General features: G+C 37.6%; 1 protein-coding gene across 2 annotated transcripts in view; it reads right to left on the bottom strand.

Annotated features, from left to right (window-relative positions):
* The window catches only part of LOC135202315 (coiled-coil and C2 domain-containing protein 1-like), a 35,204-nt gene that overhangs the window by 10,614 nt on the left and 2,286 nt on the right, over window positions 1-22,304 (bottom strand). For both annotated transcript variants that reach the window (XM_064231657.1, XM_064231656.1), the window contains exons 2-12: window positions 20,019-20,154; window positions 17,602-17,705; window positions 16,159-16,421; window positions 15,512-15,803; window positions 14,702-15,035; window positions 13,528-13,670; window positions 9,768-9,888; window positions 8,617-8,784; window positions 8,243-8,439; window positions 6,654-6,806; window positions 4,989-5,164 (exon numbers count right to left, since the gene is read on the bottom strand). In XM_064231657.1, coding sequence (XP_064087727.1) covers window positions 4,989-5,164; window positions 6,654-6,806; window positions 8,243-8,439; window positions 8,617-8,784; window positions 9,768-9,888; window positions 13,528-13,670; window positions 14,702-15,035; window positions 15,512-15,803; window positions 16,159-16,421; window positions 17,602-17,705; window positions 20,019-20,145 — 2,078 coding nt within the window. In that variant the 5' untranslated portion in view covers window positions 20,146-20,154. The remainder of the gene's footprint in view (window positions 1-4,988; window positions 5,165-6,653; window positions 6,807-8,242; window positions 8,440-8,616; window positions 8,785-9,767; window positions 9,889-13,527; window positions 13,671-14,701; window positions 15,036-15,511; window positions 15,804-16,158; window positions 16,422-17,601; window positions 17,706-20,018; window positions 20,155-22,304) is intronic.

Below are 22,304 nucleotides of genomic sequence, written 5' to 3'. Positions count from 1 at the left end.
GTCTATGGAGGGTTGACCCCATAACCCCCATAGACTTTTGCATACCTCCATCTTGAGAGTCCACTCCGTCGGAAGGACTTGGTTCTTTCGACTTAACAGGTCCCCTCTCACATTCAGCTCTCCGTGCACAAATCTTGTTCGTAGAACAACATTCCTGTCCTTTGCCCATAACAAGAGATTCCTGGCTGTTTCGTTCAGGGAAAAGGAGTGGGTGCCTCCTTGCTTTTTGACATATGCTAGAGCAGTCACGTTGTCCATGCTCAACTCCACTACCTTGTCTGACACCCACTCTTCGAAGGCTTGCAGAGCTAGAAAGGCTGCCATCAGCTCTTTTTTGTTGATGTGCCACGATTCCTCGGCCTCGTTCCATCGCCCCGAAATCTCTCTGTTTCCTAGCGTCGCCCCCCAGCCTAGGTCGGAGGCGTCTGAGTATAATACTAGCTGTGGGTTCACGTGTTGAAGTGAGACTCCCTCTCCCAGCCTCGCTGGATTCAGCCACCACTTCAAGTCATTTTTCACCTCTGCTGAAATCGGGAAGGTGTCTGAAAGCTGCTGTTCCTTCCTCTTCCAATTCCTGTTGAGGCAAAATTACAGAGGTCTGAGGTGCAGTCTTCCCAGGGAGACGAACTGCTCGATCGAGGAAATGGTCCCCAGCAGACTCATCCATTCCCTCACCAAACATTGTTGTCTCCCCAGGAATTCCTGCCCTCAAGCCAGGCATTGGTCTTGTCTCTCCTGGGAGGGAAAAGCCCGAAAATCCCAAGAGTTCATCAGAACTCCCAAATAGATGATCGATTGAGAAGGTTCCAGATGAGACTTCTTCATGTTTACAACTAATCCTAGCTCCTCCACTAGGCTTACGGTTATCTCCAGGTCCTCCAGACACTGCTTCCTGGATCTGGCTCTGAGAAGCCAATCGTCTAGATAAAGCGAGATTCGGATTCCCCCTTCGTGCAGCCATTTGGCTACATTCGCCATAATTGCTGTAAAGACTTGAGGTGCTGTGCTGAGCCCGAAGCACAGTGCCCTGAATTGGAATATCTTTCCTTCGAACATGAACCTGAGGTATTTCCGAGAGCTCGGGTGGATGGGGACGTGAAAGTAAGCGTCCTGTAGGTCTAATGAGACCATCCAATCTCCTGGTCTTAACGCCGACAGCACTGATTGCGTTGTTTCCATCGTGAATTTCGTCTTTACGACGAAGGCGTTCAGGGCACTGACGTCCAGGACAGGTCTCCATCCTCCCGAGCTCTTGGGTACTAAGAAAAGACGATTGTAGAACCCCGGGTTCTCTTGCGGTGATACAGTTCTATCGCCTTTTTTAAGAGCATAAGCTCTACTTGCTCCTTCAACGCGAGCTTCTTGCTGACGTCTTTGTAACTCGCCGTCAAGTTGAGGGGATCCAATACTGTGGGAGGTTTGGTAGAAAACGGGATCTTGTAGCCCTCCCTCAGGATTTGGAGGGTCCAGTTGTCTGCCCCCCTGTCTCTCCAAGCTTCCCAAAACATGGACAGCCTGGCTCCTATCTCTGTCTGGAGGACTTTCACTTCATGGCCTCCTCTTGGAAGGAGGCTTGCTGCCTCTTCTGGAGGACTTCCTAGCAGTTCCTGACGTCCCTCGGGACTGTTTGCCACGAAATGACTATTGAGGCGGCTTCTCCTCTTTCCCCCCTCTCTTGGCTGCAAACGAGGAAGGCAAAACCCCGCTGGCTGCCTTAGAGATCAGGTCTTGTGTGGTCTTCTGCGTAAGATAAGTGGCAATATCCCTTACCATATCTTGAGGGAATAGGAATTTAGAAAAAGGGGCAAACAAAAGCTCTGCTCTCTGCACTTGCATGACCCCTTTTGCCGTAAAGGAGCAGAGGAGGGACCTTTTCTTCACAATTCCCGCCATGAAAACAGCTGCTACTTCATTTGTCCCATCTCGTAACGCCTTGTCCATACAAGACATAACGCTTAAGAGACCTGCCACGTCCGGGGAGTCCTTCGCTTCCACTTTCTTGGCGAGGGCGCTCAAAGACCAGTCAAGAAAGTTCAGGATCTCAAAAACCCTGAACACGCCCTTCAGCAAATGATCTGACTCTTGCATTGTCCACTGAATCTTCGCCGAAGACATGGCATGTCTACGATTGGCATCGACGATACTGGAGAAATCTGCCTGAGAGGAGGCAGGAACTCCCAGGCCCAGGACTTCTCCAGTCTCATACCAAACACTAGACTTCGACGCCAATCTTGCAGGGGGAAAACTGAATGCAGTTTTACCCCGCTCCTTTTTATCCTTCATCCACTCATCCATCTTCGCGAGAGCTTTCTTTGCGGAAATGGAAAGGACCATCTTCGTAAAAGAAGACCTCTTCTGAGTTCTCCCACAAACGAACTGGGGCAGGGGAGAACTAGGGGCTGCGGGCTTAAAGTCTGCTTCGAAAAGTTCTTGAAAAAGAAGCATAAGGTTCTTATAGTCTGATGGGGGAGCCTGTTCTTTCGTCTCCTCCTCAGAAAGTACTTCTAACATTTCCGATGGTTTATCCTTGTCTTGCTCCATGTCGGACGATGTAGCAGTCACAATAGCTGGGGTGTTGCTGGTATCGATGCGTTCCTTAGAACTCCCGTCAACTGGAACGTCACGCTTACAAGCGTCGGCATCACGTTCATTCCTTGCACACGCACTGGCGTCATGCTCGGGAGCGTGATGCGCGTGCACGTCATGCTTGTGTGCTTTGCGAGCGTCACACTTGTCCTCGCGCTTCTTGCTGCTGACGCTCAGTGAAGTCTCCATAGTCCCGGAGCGTCATGCTGACGCTTCGGTTCTTGCAGCCTTCCCATCAGTGCTGACAGCTGCCGCTGCACTCCTTGCAGCATATCCTTGGTAGAGGACGAAGATGTCGCGTCCGATTCGTCCGCACGATCTCTAACAGCTAAGGATTCCTGAGGACGCTGGGGCTTTGAAGGAAACTCGTTTGGCGATTCCTCCCAATCAGAAGGCGGATGAGGAGCGTGCAGCGATGGAGCTGCTAAGCTGCAATCTATGCTATCAACCTTGGGAATGTGAGCAGCAGGAGAGGTGGGAGTCATTACTACCTTGCTCTGTTTAGCTGGGGAAGCTTCCGATGACGAAAACCTCTCCGAAGAACTCCAGTGACTGCAGCCCGGGAGTTGCTCAACAGACACGACCGCATCACCTCGAGGTAACTTCTTCTTGAGAGGTCGAGAAGATGTGGAGCTCCTCGACGAGGGGAGACGTCGGAGGAGGACGAACCAAAAGCACTTGACACGCCTTTTCTATGGCTGTCTGAAGCAACCTAGGAGGCGTCAACAGGTTTGCTCGAGGGCACGCCCGACCGGATACCAGAGCCTCTCGCCTCCCTTCGACTTTACGTCTCCCTTGGGTCTGGGAGCTTGTAAGAGGTCTAGGTCTAGGAGCGCGACAGGACCGATCGGACGCACCCTCCACTACACTGACACTGACTTTTGTACCAGCACTCAATGCACTTACAATTGTCTAGGTACGATTGCCTTGCTCAGTTAGAGAGGCAATTTGCTGCCCCATTTTCTCAAGTACAGCTTGAATACCTGCAATACCCGAGTCTTTCGCCCCCAACTCGATGACAGGTTCGGGAGCTGCTACCTCTACTAAGGGACATTCAGTAGGAACAGGAGAAGGAACTATGGGGTTGTCTACTACTTCCTAACTAATAGATGAACGGGAAAGGGAACTCTTGGTTCTTCTAACCCTATCTCTTTCAAGTTTACGGACATACCTGTCCAACTTCTTCCATTCTTTATCACTCAAAATCATGCACTCCTCACATCTATCCTCAATCGTGCAAATACGACGTCTACATCTCACACAAAGTGTGTGGGGATCAAGAGAAGCTTTTGGAAGTCTAACTCTGCAACCCCCCTTACTGCAGACTCGATAAACAATTCCAGAGTCCGACATTGTTAAATGAGTAATCCAAAACAAGATCCTAATTCAATCCAAGTCAATAACAGCGAAAGCCAAAACAATACTTCACCAATTGATGAAATACTCTAGCGAGCAGCGAAAATCCTATCGTAGAGCCAACAACGATAATGTTGCCGGCTCGGGCAACAGAGAAAATCTGAGGTTTCCAGGTAACTATCTAGAGGGCATACAGGTAACAATCACCTGACCAACTGTCGGCGATTGCCGCAAGTTTTTGAAAATCTGTTGTGATGTCATGACGTCAGAGAATATAGCTATGTATATAACTGACAGGTCAGTTGCATATTTCAAAATAACTTTTAGTATTTAAAATTAAGTTTTAGTTCAATTAAAAACATGCCTCAGGGTCTCTGAAGTGAAATTTTACCAAATTAAAAGCTGAAATCCTGCAAAGTTATTTCATTTCCAGAAAAATTATATTTCATTAGCATCAATTTTACAAGATTGTTCTCTTTTTTTGGATTAAACCTGAAATGAGCTCTCTCTAGTCCCTTCTGCCCGTGAACTTTCTGCCTGATTTCTCATCTGTTCTATAGTATCTTTGTTTGTGGCTCTTCCTTTATAATTCCTTTATAATTGCCCAAGCCTCCTTCCAGGTTTCATGTACTTATTCTCTGAAATCATGGTCCATTTTCCCGTTGTTGCTCAGCACAACTCTCTGCAACCTCCTCAATCATAGTAAAAAAACCTCCCAGCTCTCTCAAATTCTGCATTTTCTAATTCAGTGTCCAAGTCGCTACAACGCTCGGTAAAATAGGTTTCCTATGAACATCATATGCTTTTGCTGTTTGCCAGTGGTATATTTAATCTATTAGTCAATCTCCATCCATTTCAACCATACATTTGCCACTCTTTCTTACTGAATCTCAGTACCAGCTTGGCAGTCCAGTGCTTCTCCAAAGTAGGGGAATGTTCTAAAAAGTTGACAGCTATGAACAAAAAATTTAGTTCTTATAAGAAAGAATATTTACTGAATAATTTTTAATAATATACTATTTCAATTCTAGAAAAATTAAACTTACTGAATAATGTTGAATGATCTGTTTTCATAGTGGAAACGTGGAGGATTGTCTCCACGTTTGAAGGCTGCCCGAACTGCATCAAGATCTTTCTTTGTGTGAACAATCAGCTGCTCAAATCGATTAGAACTTGCAACATCTCCTGTAGCTTTAAAGTGTTCTCTGGTCTGAGCACACATCTTGGGATTAGAAGAAAAAAAAATGTACAAATTTATTTCACATTGCAAAAACCTTTTCATTAGGAATATGGTAAAGAAAAACTGAATCACAGTCAATACTGCAACAATTTTCATTATCAGCACTGTGGTAACTATTACCTTCATCTTAAAAATCCAATTCCTTACATAAGGATTTGTTTGTTTCTTAATACTGTAAACAAACCACCATTTGACATATTCCTTATGCTCCCAGTACTGTAACTGGCAGACACATAATAATAAGGTAACTTATGCACCAGTGAAACAGCAATGACCATAAACAGATGCCAAAGTTGCTTGCAACTGTCAAGTCTATCAGTCAGCCATCAGCAATGCCATTCTTCTAGCATAGAGATCTAACTATAAATAAAAATGAATAAGCCCTCTCATCTCAAAAAAAAAAAAAAACCTACAATGTACCATTCAGGAAAAAGAACATACGGAAGTGTTTAAGGTATACTAGCATAATTGTATGATTTAAATTGAATTTATAAGGCTGCAAAGTTCAATATACTGTACATCTGAAAAAAAATTTATGACTATTACCTCTTCATAGTAAAACAAATATACTTCACATATATTATATATATACTTTGCACAATCACAAACACACTAACCAAACAGCAATGCTGAATATTTAAATACTTAAATATACCAACAACCATTAGAACAAGTTTTCCTCCATGTAACGAAATAAATGATTGGCTCCTCAAGTATTAGTCTCATGCATGCACACAAGTCAGGCTGTCTAACAACCCTGTCTTCCTCATACCATCTAGAGCCCTCTCTGACCTTTTGTCTCCAAAGACTTCTGTCTTGGGCACTTTCCATCCAACTTATTTACATGACATTAATATGCAATGCAATTCACAATCAACATAGTGTAAAAGAGGTCTTTCAACTTTTTTGTTCACTAAATCAGAAACCTCAAAATCTTTGACATTAATAATGTCAGCAAGCTCCAGAGGGTGTGGTTGGATCACCAAAAAGCTCCTAACCATGCAAAAGCCTGCTAGTATTTCACATTTGAGCTGGAATTATATCAAATAAACATTAAACCTCAAAAGTCCGTTCCATAAATCAGATATTCCTTGGATCAGTATCTCAAACTGAGCTATTGCCATAGTGAGACAAGAATCTCAGGTTCTAAAAGCACTCGTACTACCTTTGAATAATACTTTAAATATAGCCAGGAACTCCTAACATAAAGCAAAACTATCAAGCATGTGGCCACCCCCTGGTGGAACCCTTGATTAACAACTCCATTGAAAATCATGCTTTGAATTATTTTTAAAACATATTGAATTATTACATGAATGTGAGGTTTGGCAATATGTAAACCAAAGCTTGCTTCCAATATTTTAACAAGTTTTTTCAGTAACTCTTTATTTGTAACAATGAAATCAAATAACTGCACCTACTAAAAATATTTTCCTTTCAATAAGATCTGAGACATAAACCACTTCAGTACCTTAATTTGAGCAATCAAGTCCTCTTCAAGCTTGGTGTAGATGATAGTTACGTCCCCACTGACATGTGGAGGAGCAACGACACAGTCTTCTGCATTAACAACTTCAAAGTCAATATTTGTAGGACTGACTTGTTCTTGGGGTGGTACAGGTACCTGTGACAAGAAATTTAAAAAAAAGTTGTCATTTGGCATTTAGTACTCTGAAGGTTTTAAATACAGTAAAATCCATTCATATTTGGAAACCACCCTTAAATGTACCTTTATTCCTTTTATTAATGCAAATCACAATCCAAACACTGCAAAACAACCTCAACAGGTCTGGAGCATTGAAGAAACCCCTAACTTTGTTTGGGCATTTGTTCATGACATAGGGTACACTTTTAGTATCTATTCAAACAAAGTTGTAACTATGAAGCTACTTAAATCTTTTCTCTATCAGACTATAACACAAACAAATCTAATCCTATTTGAACTTCCTTTTCCTTAAGGAAACATTTCTCAAATGTTTAAGTGGTTAACTTGAAAGAAATGGTTGTGTTACACTTTGGCTTTATTAAGAAGCAAATACAACCCCTTGATCACTTTAAGTTTCACAAACCTTACTTATAAATCTATTCTCCTTCTTTTCCTATAATAGGCTGTACATTGGCATTTCTTTCATTTCAAACCTTTTATCAACCAATAACATATACTGGAACTTACTACACTTGTCCAATGAAGGTTCATTCTAAACAATGGAAAACTGCATTCCAACAATCTTTCAGAATGTCATAAAACAATAATACAAAATTCCCCTAACCTAATAATGTAATCATATCAAGCAACTTGAGATACTACTTATATTATATACACAAAAAACTAAGGTACTTATGTGAAATCCAAGTTGTTCCTTACAGGGCAAGCAAAATCTTAAAACCAAACAAAAGGGCAATGATGTTAAGCAACACAATGTAATCACTTATGGCTAATAAGTACAGTAGCTTCATGCCACTACAAATAGAAAAACCTCACAGAAATAAGGAAAAAACCAAATAACTCCTGAAGAAGAAACATTTAACTAATATCGTTCCCTCATTTTACTATAACAAACAGGAAAAGCAAACCCTACTAATATCAACAGATCCATATCTATTATATTTAATCGGTATAAAAATTAAGTCTACCTATAACATAATCACAGCACATCTCAAATGTGCCTTTGCCATAAAATTTATAAGCCTAAATTAGTTTTAAACAATCAAAAGCAACCCAAAAGGACTGAAAACTCAAAACTTAACTTAACTGGCTGTCTGGAATGCACACCATCTTCCAAATGAACATACTGGCTAACTGCCTCCTTTAAAAGCTTGGTCTTGATAAAGATAACCTAATCACAATGAACAAATATAATAATAATAATAAGAAGGATTAGTTTTTCCAGACTTCTGAGTCTTATATAAACTCTTCTCAGGCTGGTAAAACAAATGACCTCAGGCTTTTGGGTGGCAGCTTGCCTGAGTAAATCCACTCATTATTTCAATGCATCATTACCCTAATCATAAAATCTACGAAAAAACGTTGAACAAAGTTAGAAAATGAAGGTTACTCACTGTATTCATATCAACAGGTAATCCACCTTTGGTGGCCTCAATGAGCTGGTCAAATCCTTTACTCATCCGCAAATATTCTTTGGCTTGTTCTATTTCCCCTCGCTTCTTAGCTTCTAATGCTGCTTGTTTAAATTGTCCCTGTCTCTTGACTAAGAAAGCAAGTTGCTTCTCCACTCTCGACTGGGGTGCATTACGAACTATGGAGAGAGAAATAATTTTACAAAATTATGTGAACTTTACAAAAAGAAATTGCACAGAACTACACTTTCTAGAAGAGCAAGAGACATTGCAGGCTACATTCCAAGTAAAACACATAACAGAGATAGTTTGGATATTAATTACAATCTAAAAGTTTCCCCATCACATAAAATTACCATTGGGTGCAGCAGGAGCTTTCTTTGCACCAGGAGGCTGTGGAGCAGCTGCACGAGCCTGTTTTGGAGGGGATGCACCTTCAGTATCAGCAGCTGGGGCTCCTGGTGCTGAAGGAGCTGGTGCAGGAGCTGGACCACCTCCACCAGCAACAGGTAAGGGAGGAAACCCTGGAAAGGAGGAGAATAATCCTTCTTAACCATGTCGAAAATAAATGAGAAATGGAACAAGTTGACCTAAATTCTATAATCATAGAAGGACCAGGCAGCAGCTCAAGTTTTGTTCAAACCGATTGCATACGATCAGTTACATTACTTTCTTTCAACATGTGAAACTAGGCAAAGGTTAAGAAAATAGATAAAAGAATGACTGTCCTGACAAAGCACACTAAGAAATGGCCAGCCAAAAAGAATCTAATACCTCAATCCACATAACCTCAACTTTACACATGAGCTGATACCAAGCCTGTATATTATGAAAAGCAGCAACATTAAAAAAATCTGAGTTAAAGGTAAGGTGTTACAACCACATGTCATCATTGCATACTAAGAGATATGAAACAAAAACAAATATCACAGGCCTGCGCAAGTCTTAATTCAATTAATAACTACACTTTCATGCAAGCAGTTTTTCAAGTAATCACCAGTGCAAGGCACTATAACAATAACCAATTCCACTTCATAGATTCTCATCTAAAATGAAGATAAAACGTGTAAAAGGTATTAAGGGTATATCTGTAATTTCACATCAATGTTCTCATAAAAATAACATTTTAAATCAATTTGTATTTTTCATAACTTAACATAAGGGGATTTTCTCTAGCACCTAGCTGAAGTCTGGTCATTAATTGCACAAGATTTTTGTGGCAATGGGACACCTGGTTTCCCCCTAGCAAATACAAGAAAGACAGTGATCATCTTGCTTGGAAGACAGTTAAAAGAGAACTGAAACATCACAGCATCCGCTATGGGGAGACCAGGTTAGGCTCCACCCACCTCTTTCCCCACTGACTATCTCCCGCTGCCACCAAAACCTTGTGCTATTGATAACTTGACTCCAGCTAGGCACTTGAGAAAATCCGCTTATGTTAAGGGTTTGTTCTGTTTATGAACAACATTAGAATTAAACACTACAGTGGAATATTAAAATGTACCAGGAGGGGTGGGAAGTTCATCAAAGTCCACAGGCTTTCCAGCTTTATGGAGTTTAATAGCATCCTGATATTGTTTCATGATGCGCTGGTTCATGCGTTCCTTTCGAGCATTCTCTTCACTCTGAAAACACAGAATTTCATTTATTCAAAACCTTCGAATTTCCTACTGGAACACTGCAACCCTCGATTACCTTCTTTAGTAAAAAATTATATAGATTTAGGAGCAGAGAGAAGTCCTTTTACAAATTTACAATACAATTTTTGGTGTAATACAAAGGTAAAAAATTAAAAGATAATTGGCAAAGATTGTGCTGGATGTCATCTATCTCACATCTTCAATCACCTTCTAAATCCAATAACAGGGTAAAGGATTATATCAGTATTTAAAACACACAAAACGAAACCAATCCCATAATGTAGTTTCTGAGTTCTAATATTTATTAAAAGGCTTAAAATAAATGTACCAGGTCCTCAATACCAGATTTTCCAGTCATCAATACCAGATTTTCCAACAGTGTACCTTGCACGCACACTTTAAAAAAAATTTCCACTCTTTAAAAGTTACTAGTTCTTTGCAGACTCCCTTCAGTTTTTGGCAGTATACTGTCTTTGTATCTTTCACTTATTCAACTGTCTCTTTCCACCTGGCTGTCCAATATCTTTAACATAGTCTTGCTTGAATTTTCATATTTAAGAACAACCCCTAAGTCTCAGCCCTATCAGCAAATAGAAATATGACATGGTCTTTAAAATGTCATAACTTTTTTGAAGTGATAAGGTCAAAAAGCAGAAAACCAAATTCCCTTTTCATTTTCAGGCTCAAAAACAAAGGACATGAAAAAAAGATGATAATTATGTAAGTAACAGATTTACCTCTTCATTCAGTAAAAACGGATGCAAGAAAGTGATTCCAAAGTTTGGCAGAAAAGGACTAGAAACATCATTGGCCTGTGCAAGCAGATGACTACTTATTCCACTAATTTATGTGAAGAGGGAGTGTCCTGATTAGTGCTTCAAGGCATCATGAGGGGGGTACTCTCCCATCAAGCCCAACGGAGAAGTGATTAAACTCTTACATATAGAAAATTAAAATAGCCAGTGAACAGAGCACAAGAATGGGTTGGAAAGATGAGGTTATGAACTAATGAGCACAGTCATCAGTTAAACCGGTTCAAAAGCAACGCTGTCATGGAAGGCAATAAAATGAAGCTCTCAGAGCAATACTCTCAACAAGAGTAAGTCTAACTTAAGGTTTTAATAAGTGGGATAACTAGAAAGGTTTTGGGAGTTTTGGGAGTGGTAGATTTGGCAATCTGAACCATGACCACTTACAAGCCAGTCGTAATCAAAGAATTGTACGTTTAGGGGAAGCAACAACAAACATTTACAGAAACTTTTTTATATGTACTGAACATGTTACAAAATCTCCAATCAGATAAGCTTACAAGATCAGGGTTGACTGACAAAGAAAATGAAACAACCAACCAATTGAGATTAACAGGAGGGGACTGAGAGATGAATACACCATATAGTATCTAACAAAATTCCAGCAATTTCAAAGATGGCAGCAAAGGTGACCAGCATATAATGAATTAGTCTACAATCAGATCTATCATTTCCATGAACTTGTTTGCTCATAATGAGATTTATTATTACTAAGACAGGTTTTGACATAAGAAAAACCTATTTTTGGTAGTCACTGTTTGAGTCCTCATAGGAGTTACCCTCCATGGTGTCTAACAGCGCCCCATGGTGGACTAGACTAATAGCCAGGTATTATGCCGTAATGATAAACATTATGACATGTGATAGAGTATAATGGACTCAGAGACAAGAATGCATATTACCTTTTCTTCAGTGAAGCTGTACCCAGTTTCATATGTCAAAACTGCAGAAGTAGTGAATAATGTGCACGTACATCGGCCATCTTGTTATACGATCAGGCCAGTTAAAAGACCAAGAACCATTACTCTGTTGGTCAACGGTGGATGAACCTTTACCCAAATCCCATGGCTTTTCATAAGGGAATGGGAGGGTTTTGAAGACTCAACAGTGACTACCAAAAATAGGTTTTTCCTATGTCAAAACCTCTTTTTGATACCGTAGTCTGTTGGCCACTGCTCTTAGGTTATTCAAGCACTTTCCTCTTGTGGCCTCCCAAATTAACCAGTCGTCTAAATAAATTATTAGATGCATTCTTTCTTTCCTAAGTTCTCGGACAACTACGGTCACCAATTTTGTAAAGATTCTTGGGGCAATGTTTAGCCCAAAAGGCATGACTTTGAACCTGTGCATATTTTTCCCTATCCAGAACCCTAAGAAGGGGCAGAGGGCAATGGCAATAGGGATGTGCCATTCAGTCTATACAAAACTGTCATGTCCCTTTTGGAATGACTTATCACTGAAACATTAGATAACTACCTAATCAGGGTTATTTAAATCACCTTCAAGATATATAATCTTAGGTTAAAGGCTACAAACAATAGCTACTATAGTCTTAAATTATTTGCAATGAATTGGTTAGGCTAACAGCTCGTGTAGGTTAATGCCTAGGATATTGTAGACACCGTTATCTGAAAAGATTATCTAAATTAATAATGCATTGTGGACCAATTCTTTAGCCAAAACTTCCATAAGGAATGACAAATTTTTTAACAATTCTCGCTTTCATAAAAATGCTAGCAAGGATCGTGTATTACATCGACCATGTGCTCACCAAACAAAGGCCGGTTTCAATATTCAAAACAAACCTTTGTTCTACAGTTTTAAACCTAAATATTCTTCACTAAATCTTAAAAATAAGCACTACTTTCAAATTTTGGAGATTCCATGATCCTTGAAGAAAAAAAATGGGAGATCGAAACGTCTTAAAATGGAGAGCACTGGCTGGAGACACCTTAGTCTGCATTAACTAGAGGGGTAATGGTTCTTGGTCTTTTAACTGGCCTGATCATAGAACAAAGTGGCCAATGCACATGCGCAATAGTCACTACTTCTGGTTTTGACGTAGGAAACTGGGTACAGCTTCACTGACGACAAGATAAAATGCCTTCTTGTCTTTGAGTCCATTATACTTTATCATGTGTCATAGTGTTTATCATTATGGCATAATACCCGGCTACAAGACCAGGTTAAAAGATATTTCTTTAATATTAGTCTAGTCACCATGGGGCACTGGCACACACCGTGGAGGGTAACTTCTTTGAGGACAAAACAGCGACTACTCTATAAAAAAGTATAATTATACACTGCTGTAATTTAACAGAAAATCAGTTTCTAATTCTCTAGGGGCCTCCAAAGAGAGGAAATCTTTTTTATTGCGGGACAAAAGTAGAACAACAAATCTGAAATAGCTGGACAGTCAGGTGGAAAGAAATCATAGAGAGAATGAATAAAAAGAAAAAAAGTAACAAAATGGAGGACCAAAAATAAGCTGTAATGGGAAACAAGGCTATTCCTTCCAATATTTCAGGATGACAACAAACCAAAGGCATACAAAAGACTCCTCTCACTCAATTACACTACATTTCATAAGTGAAGTCCAACTTAAAATGTTAAAAGTGTCCTACTTATTGACATGTGCAGTGAATAAAATTCAAGTTTTTGCTTATTCTGAAAAAAAAATTAAAAAATTTCCATTCTATTACATGTAAATGCTTACCCAGGAAAGTAAATTATTTAGTCTATCTCATGTACATGGCCTTCCTCAAAAATTATATCCACCATACAACAGAAGGCAAAGCATGCATATACTACATACCCTTGCTTTGTCTCTTTGTTCGGTGTATTTAGCCAACCGCTGCTCAAGAGCTTCCATCACAGATGACGGAGATGCAGGCCCAGAGGCATTAGGAACATCTGGAGCTGTATTACTTGGCCCTTCAGGAATGCTGTTGGGTGATTCTGAACAGAACAAATGATTCATAAATATCAGAAAAAGGCATCTAATTTATAATTAAAATGTCAAAACATCATCATGGGATATTTACTAAGAAAAGAACCTTAAATAAACTAGTTGAAAATGCAGTTTTAATTTTCCAGTATTTCATAATAATATTAACTTTAAAAATTATATATGTAAATATTACAGTACATCCTAGTAAATATAATGAGCAAAAAATTTGCTGAGAATTTGCTGATGACAACCAAAAGAAAGTTCTACTAAAGTTTTCATCATAATGCTTTAATTCCTAATTTCCTTTCTATGTAAGCCATACAAATCTATTTCCCGCAAATATTTTAATTAAGTCTTTCAAAACACTATTGTGTGTTTACCAACATAGTATATGTCATATTCATTAAATATACTATGCATATACACTGATACATAAGATTCATAATTTTTTTACATCTTACAATGCTTTCATAATTTTGGTTTAGATCTCCCTTAGGATGAGAACCACTGTATCTATTTAAAAAACAAGGTATAATTTGAAATAAAAATGTTGCATTTAATTATTTCCTCAGATAAATTAATTTCACAGTTTCATGTACATTCTGTTCTTTTTCTTTCTTGCACTTTAGTTAGATAAGTCACATATTCTGGATGAACTGAACTGAATTGAATAAAAAATTTAGGCCAGAGGTGAGTTGTCTTACCTGACAGCTCATGTGCTTCTTCAATTAAAGAAACTCTTAGAAAGGCACATCAACACGGCAAACACATCTCTCATGAGTCTTATGGTAATTATTATAAGTACTGTACATAAATAATTCAAAGATGAAGATACCTACATGAGCATGTCTACCCAAAACACACTTGGTCCTACAAACAATAGTGCCAAAAGACTTTATCTCCATACAAAAACCTCTTGAGATAAATTGATTGAATGATTCAGAAGGAAAAAGTTACTACGTAGTTTGTAAGAGCTCTAAGGTGATTACCAAAAACTGACTGTACGTACTTTTAGGTATCAAATCAACTCTTTACTCACCAGTCTGTTTATCTTGTGTTGGAGGAGTGGTTGCAGTTGCAGTGCTTGCTGGTGGAGCAGTATTACCTGGAGGTCCAGGTAACATTGCTAAATCTATAACCTGACCACTCTCAGCTGCAGCTATTAGTGGATCAAAACGTTTCATGACCCTCATGAAGTAAACAGCAGATTCTTTGTCACCACGTTTTTTTGCTGCCAATGCTGCCAATTTATATTCATTTTGACGGGCCTGTATAACACCTGCGGTGCCTGACAATGAAACTGTTCGTCTCAGGGGACCACTTGATGTTGATGTGGTTCTCTGAAGGGGTGGCTTATTGCTCTCTGTTGAATTCTGAAAAAAAGGAGTGAAATAATTTCCTTCTTTATTCAGAATAACCACCATTTAGAAATATTACTAAAAATTTTATACTATTGTAACTGCCATCACATGAAAATATTCCAAATCACTTTTCACAGAAAGAATGATAGTACATATAAAGAATTAAGTAAAGGACTAAATAATTAAATCATAAAAAGGTCTGAAAACATATAAATTAACATTATTTGTTTGTACTATGCTAGCCAAATAAACTAGATTTATAATGTTTGGATCCAAAACTTGAAATAAAAGATAAAACTATGCAATAATACAAGGGAAATAAAAATAAATCAAGGATGAGGAAATTTAAAAATAAACAAAACACACCTTGTGATTCTTTAATCAATCTAAACAAGACATTCATGGGTGACTCATCTCAAGACATCTGTATAAATACCTAAAATTGTATATAAAACAGCAAAAATATATTCAACTCGCCTAACACGTACCTGTGGCTGTGGAGGTAATCTAGGCGTGACATTCACAGGTGGCCCATCCTGGTCTTGAAAAGCTGCATCATGCAATATTGAACTGGGAGTAGCGGAGGGGTCTCTGATGTGGGGAGGTAACGGTGGTGGGGGCAGAGTGTCTTCAGAAGAGGGCACACCTGCAGATGATGTATCTGAGCCTTTTCCAGATAATTTAACAACAACAGCTGGAGGAATTTCATCTTCATTTACAGGCCTTCCCGCTTTGGCAGCTTTTTCCATTTGACGTAATGTTTTGAGACCTCGATTAAACCTAATGATACGAGAGACAGTACAGTTTCACTGACTGAAAATAACGTTTTCATGTGTTGAACAAAATATTGGAAGCACTTTCTGGGGTTCTAGACACACTGAAGGGGATTCCTTATCCTTTAAGTAACAGAGGTTATCTGACATGTAACCAAGTATGGCTGTTCGTTGTGAACCAAGGTGTATGACTATATAATTTGTTTCATATTTATGAAAGATATTCTCAGAAAATCACTGACTGTATTTGAATTATAAAGGAAATTATATTCAAGAAAACAAAAACTAACACTTCAAATAATCCTTTAAATACTCTTACACATCCTGCAGAGGAGGCAAATTTATACAACTGAAATCTCTACCTGCGGGCCCTAGATGTTTCTCCAGAAGCTTTGGCATTTGCCTCAGCCTCTTCATACATCGATATTCTCTCTGCTAATAGTGCCACCAGATTGCTTCCTCCAGCCATTGGTTTCTGTCTTGGTACAGTGGGTTCTGGATTACGATAATCATTTGCAGGTGGATCTGGGGATGGTCTAGTTGGAGGTGCTGGAGCTGCTCTAACAGGCGCAGGTGGAGGAGAATCATCATCATCATCTCCAGGACCAAGAGCAGATAACTCTGCCTACAAAAAGGAAAAAAATTTTGTTTCCCTAAGTTCATAAACTTCCTACAAATCTATATCACACTCCCACATTTTAACATTTAATTTGAAGAAATGGTTTCTAATTTATCTTTGAAAAAATCTCTCAACACCTGCTATATGGCATATCCATGAGTTTGTACATTTTCACTACCCTTGCACTGAATTAGCCACATACACCTATATCTCTTAAAACATCTAAAATTATTTTTCTTAAAACTTTGTTTAAAATTTGCTATGAAATTTACATTTACAAAAGGGACTTTGATAACCATTATCTAGGTTCCTGTCAAAAATATAATAGTTTACAAATCTACTGGTCACTTTTTCACCTTACAAATATATATCCATTATAGCCACTATGACCTCTTATTGTCTCTGTTATAACTTCCCACAGAACACTAAAGTGATACAGTGATAGAGTAAGATGCACTTCCTTAAATAAAAAAGACTAGTTTGAGTCTTATATATACTCTGTTACCTATGCTATTCAGAAAGAAAACTTTTATGAATCTGGAAACTGATAATTACAATTACAGTACATATTTGATTATAATACTCTCAAAACTGATCTGTTATTATCATGGAATAATGTTCCCTTAAAAAGACCAGTTATTAACAGGAACTGAGTTACTAACTGCAACGTTGTTCCAGATGAAACTTGATGAGTTATCAAAAAACAAAATAACATGCCATAAACTGGCAGTTACCCACAAGGACAGCAGTCATATACAGTAACATCTCTTTTGCAAGCTCAAGTCTGATAACTTTCTTTGAGGTTTATATGAATATCCCATGCATGACAAAGACTTAATTACAGTTATACAGTATGAATTTCTCCTGAAATGTCTTATTATACTATCAAAATTACTTTTACACTAAAGACATTTGTATTAACATAAACCACATTTCCCATTTATTCACTTCTTGTTGAATCCTGTACCTATGTTTTACTTCCATTATTTCATCATTTACAGATATCATAATCAATGCTTAGATATTTCATTTCTCAGCTCCTTCGGATTTAATGCTCCTGCTACCATGAGACAGGAGTAAGTATATTTTCATTGGTTTGAAAAATATAACATTTGGCAGAATAAGATAAACTTTTCATATGACTTTATGCTGATTTGTCTCCTAAACGTCACTAATATGTACTTACCAGGAGCTCTGGGTCATCTTCATCTACCATTTCATCATCATAGTCATCTCTCATGCATTCATTAACCATCCTATCCAAATTCCCTGCAGACACTGCAGGTTTACCTGTGTAAAATTGAGAGAGAGACATGAATATCAACACAATGAAATTATATACGTACAAGAAAGACAATGAAATTAGATACAACAAAGGATGTATGAAATTCCAAAAATGCTAATCCATATCACTAATGCAGTTTACAACTGTTGATGATATTACAATATACTAATCATATTTGGTTTTCAATACTCTGTTTTATTCAACTTTCTCCTTGGTGTTCAAAGAAGTGCAATAGGTTCTCTGCCCCATTCTACTGCTGAACAAATAATGCAATGTAAGAACATTAATCTCTGCACCTAATGAAAATCCTTAAATATTTTTTGCTTTACCAAAAAGCCACTTCTTCTAAAGTCCTAAAAATTCAATGTCAAGAATAGAAACACTAGCTATGGTTCCTCAATACCAAATATTGCAAAAAACACAATCCAGCTAACAGGAAGACTAATTTTTATACAGTAACAGAAGCTGTCATTATGAGATCCTTTTAATTACCTGTAGTACAATTATTTTTCAAAAACAGTTAACTAATACTGTACTGTTTCATAATAATAATAATAATAATATCCTTTATTTCAGCTCAGGGCCATATATATGGAATATAGAAAATACAGACAGTAACATAAACAATCTAGATGCATGAGACATGATAAAAAAAATGAATAATCGGTACTTATCTACAAAATAGCTGAGGCAGCATAAAAGATAGCACAGTAATCATAATACTGGTAAAAACAGTAATAATATTGGTGAGAAAAAAAATATGCATTGAGAGTAAACAGTTAGTGCACATATTATATAACTTAAATTTCAACTAGAGACTTTAGGTGGTTACAGTAGTCAGGTCCAGAGGGCTAAATACAAAATTGAATGTAAAAAAATTTTTAACTTTATAGTAATCACAGTAATAATGAAAAATTAAAATATCAGCAATAAATGTAATAATGACAAAATCTGCAGATGACATCTTGCCAATACAGAGATTAAGTCCTTTAGGGGACAAAGGCCTCATTTTCCCATCTTTCCCACAATTTAGATCTTCTTGCTTCACTCCTTAGGATGCTTTGTATGAGCGAGTTGCTGCTGTTTCTCACTCGGGTTATGAGGCTGGACATCGTTCGCCTAACAATGATTTTTAAATTGTCCAGGTGGTTTTCTATGAAAATCTGGTAGTTTTATCTTAACTTATTGTGCCTGTTCTGCCAAATCAAGTTTTGATAAACAAAAGAACCAATGATGAAATTCTTTTACTTCAACAATACAGTGAAATGCTTTTTTTTTATGAATTTCAGCTATGCTGAAACATAATGGCATCTTATCCTGAACAAACCAATGTCATTAATTCTGACCACTATGTACAGCTAGCTGCAACTGCACCCACAATACCCAGGGAAATATAAAGCAATTACTCTGAATAAGGATACAACACCACTGACAAGAAAATGTTGGGCAGCAAAACCCTCTAAACCCAGAAGTCAACCAGGTATGCCAGAGAGTTACAGTATTCAGTCTGTCCCATTTTTCTTGAACTTTTAACATTTCACTAAATCTAAATAGTAACATTCTACATTGTGTTTTGCCCTACTGATATTAACATTTTCCAGATGTGGAAAAAATTTATCATTCACCTTTTGAAGGGTTTCTGGTTTATGAAGTTATTCATGTTTGTTGTGAACACATTTAAGGTAATTTTCTGTTTTGTTGCTAGAAAAATTTAATTAATACATCATCATAAGCAGAATAATAATTATACATTAGAAAAAATCCTAAAGTTTGACAGACAGTATACAAATTCATATAATGAATGAGTTTCTCAAACCTTAAAATAAGGTTCCTCTTTTATTTATATTTTCTAATTACTGTACAAAGAGGTGAATCTAACGTTAAGAATGGTTCCTAAAATATTTCTATAAGAGATAAAGTACAAACGTATAAAGTTCAAGAAAAAATAAAACAATTTTCTATTACTACCAAGACCAAACGGAAAACTTTTTACTGTACTTAAAATAACAACAATCATAAACTACAATAAAAAAAAGATAGCAACCCTAAACTGTGAACTTAGAATATACATTTACCTTTAATAAAATTTCATGTTTTATTTAAAGGGTACAAATTTGCCCACAATGGCATTTCATAAACAGAATCCACATTTGTACCTCAACTTTCAAGTCATATAGGCTACTGTACCTTAGTACTTATGCAATTCTACAGAGTAAATCTGGTGCATCAACATGTAGAGGAGCATTATACTCCAGATTGACTTTAAAATAATCAGTTCCTTTTAAACAAAACAAAACAAGCTTTGACTGAAACTTCACCTCGTTGACGTGGCTTCTGGACACCTCCACCACCTGTAAGAGCCAGTAATTCAGCCTCCAAATCACCATCATCGTCATCGTCACCTTCGCCTGCTAGATTTAATCCATCAATATCAGGAACTTCCATCAAGCCGAACTGTGAACAAATAAATAACAAAAACCAAATTGCTGTAGAACAAAAACATGCCCCACAGAAGGCAATGGGGAGCTCCCGATTAGTGTCCCCTGCATGTCCTACTACGAGACAATACTAAAAGTTTTTTAGCCACACTTACGCCCAGCTATGCTGCTCTCTTGACTCTTACTTTTCATGAGGTCCTTTTTAGTCTTTCCCCAATGACCACTTACCTAACTTTCACCTTTCATTAAAGAACAAATTATTTAAGAGAGCCCTATGGGAGTCTAAGATGAACATTTAGTGGTCCCATTGCACTAATTTGCAAGCTCCATAATAACAATGACAGCAGAATTTACCATTACATGTTGTTCTTGATGATGATGTGGATATACAACATAAACAGTAAGACAACTATAGTATGAATTCCTGTTACATATACAACTATAGTATGAATTCCTGTTATATATAAACTCCCATTATATCCTATACTGCCTTCCTTTGGTTGCTAATGATGAAACTGTTGAGAAATGAACACAAACAAGCACTAAATAAGTAATGATATTCATGGAAAAGTGTGAGCTCGAAGCACGGTAGCCTGATTTTCTTCTGTATACGTATACTATCTATATTTCTTGTTACCTACATAAACACCTCAATCAGAAAAATTGTGTTTGTTCTGGTAGCAATCTTTAAATGCCTTTCATAAATTATCCACATTATATAATGAACAAGCTAGTTGGTGCATGCTGGAACCCGGCACTGATGTGTCCAGTGTCGCCCGGGGGAGGACAAATATGACCCACTGGATTTTATGGATAATTAAATTATCTCTCCCACACATATATACTGTAATGAATTGCCAAAATTTACTGATACTGAGGTACAGCAATAAAAAAAAATTAACCACATTAAATCTTAAACCTGCCTACGCTATAATTCCTCTATCAAAAGTGTTTTAATACTCTTCCTCAAATTTATGTGGGGTTTCAATTAGTATTACATTTACACATAAATAACTCTACATATCTATGGCATAATAATTTCACAAAGGAAAACTGTAAATACTAAATTTAGATATAGTACACCCAAATAGGTACTGTACGTAGTCTGGACTGTCTTTAAAAAAGCTGCATCAACATATATAAAATAGAAAAATGACAATAAGCTTAGGCTAATATATAAAAAAGAAAATTTCCCCATGATTTATGCAAACTTCCCACTTTCCAAGAATGCATGACTATCATAAAAAAATTAAGGTAAACAATAAGAATAAGATAGGTTAAGGGGTTGTCTGAGGAGACAAAGCCCTAGCTGCATATGACACTGGCAACCTAGGTAAGGTCTGAGAATATATCCCTGCAATTATCAACAACATGTCAACAATTTATACCACATACTTTTTCTTCTTGTGATTTTAGTGAGGTATTATATGTATGTACCTATATGCCCTCTGTTGACAATCAGTCAGTTACCTGTTACTCTAGGATTCATCACTCAACAAAATACATAATAATTTAAACTATTCTTACCAATGATGCTACATGACTTGGGTGGCCCAACAGGCAATAGACTAGCAATATACAGAATATTTTTTTAGCTGCTACTTATGTCATCTGCTTACATTTCACCACTGAGGATACCATTACTCAGTTGCTTTTATTTTTCCCTACCAAAAATCCCTGGTTTCCCAATACCCTAAACTGTGATTCCATACTTATATGCAGGGGAATGAGAACTCTAACAAGTGGTTTGCCTGAGCAATTAAGAGTAAAAATTGCTCGTTAGGATCTGGTGTGTGAGGTTAAGCCAACATGAATTTCAATAAGTATTTGTGTTTTATGCTTCACAATGCTTGATCAGGTTAGGATTCAAGTGACAAGTAAGGAATAGTACCTATAGTTAAATTAAGTTACAAAGCACAACAGCATTTTACTCTATGAAATTTACATTGCTTTAAGCCAGACTAGGAGGTGGGAGAGGGAGGGGGTTGACCAGGTAAGGACTTGACACAATAGGCAAGGTTAGGTTAGGTTTGGTGAAATTCCTGTTTTACTCTGACATATATTGTGCTCTAAGTCTTAGATAGTAGGTATACTATAACCTAGTTTTGAGAAGGTTAAACAGTTAAGCTATGCTATATCTCTGCAACACTTTTTCTTATATTTTTA

This window comes from Macrobrachium nipponense, chromosome 30 (assembly GCF_015104395.2).
Source record: "Macrobrachium nipponense isolate FS-2020 chromosome 30, ASM1510439v2, whole genome shotgun sequence".
NCBI lineage: Eukaryota > Metazoa > Arthropoda > Malacostraca > Decapoda > Palaemonidae > Macrobrachium > Macrobrachium nipponense.
Note: the sequence above shows the minus strand (reverse complement) of the source record. Positions and strands in the feature narration are given on the sequence as shown.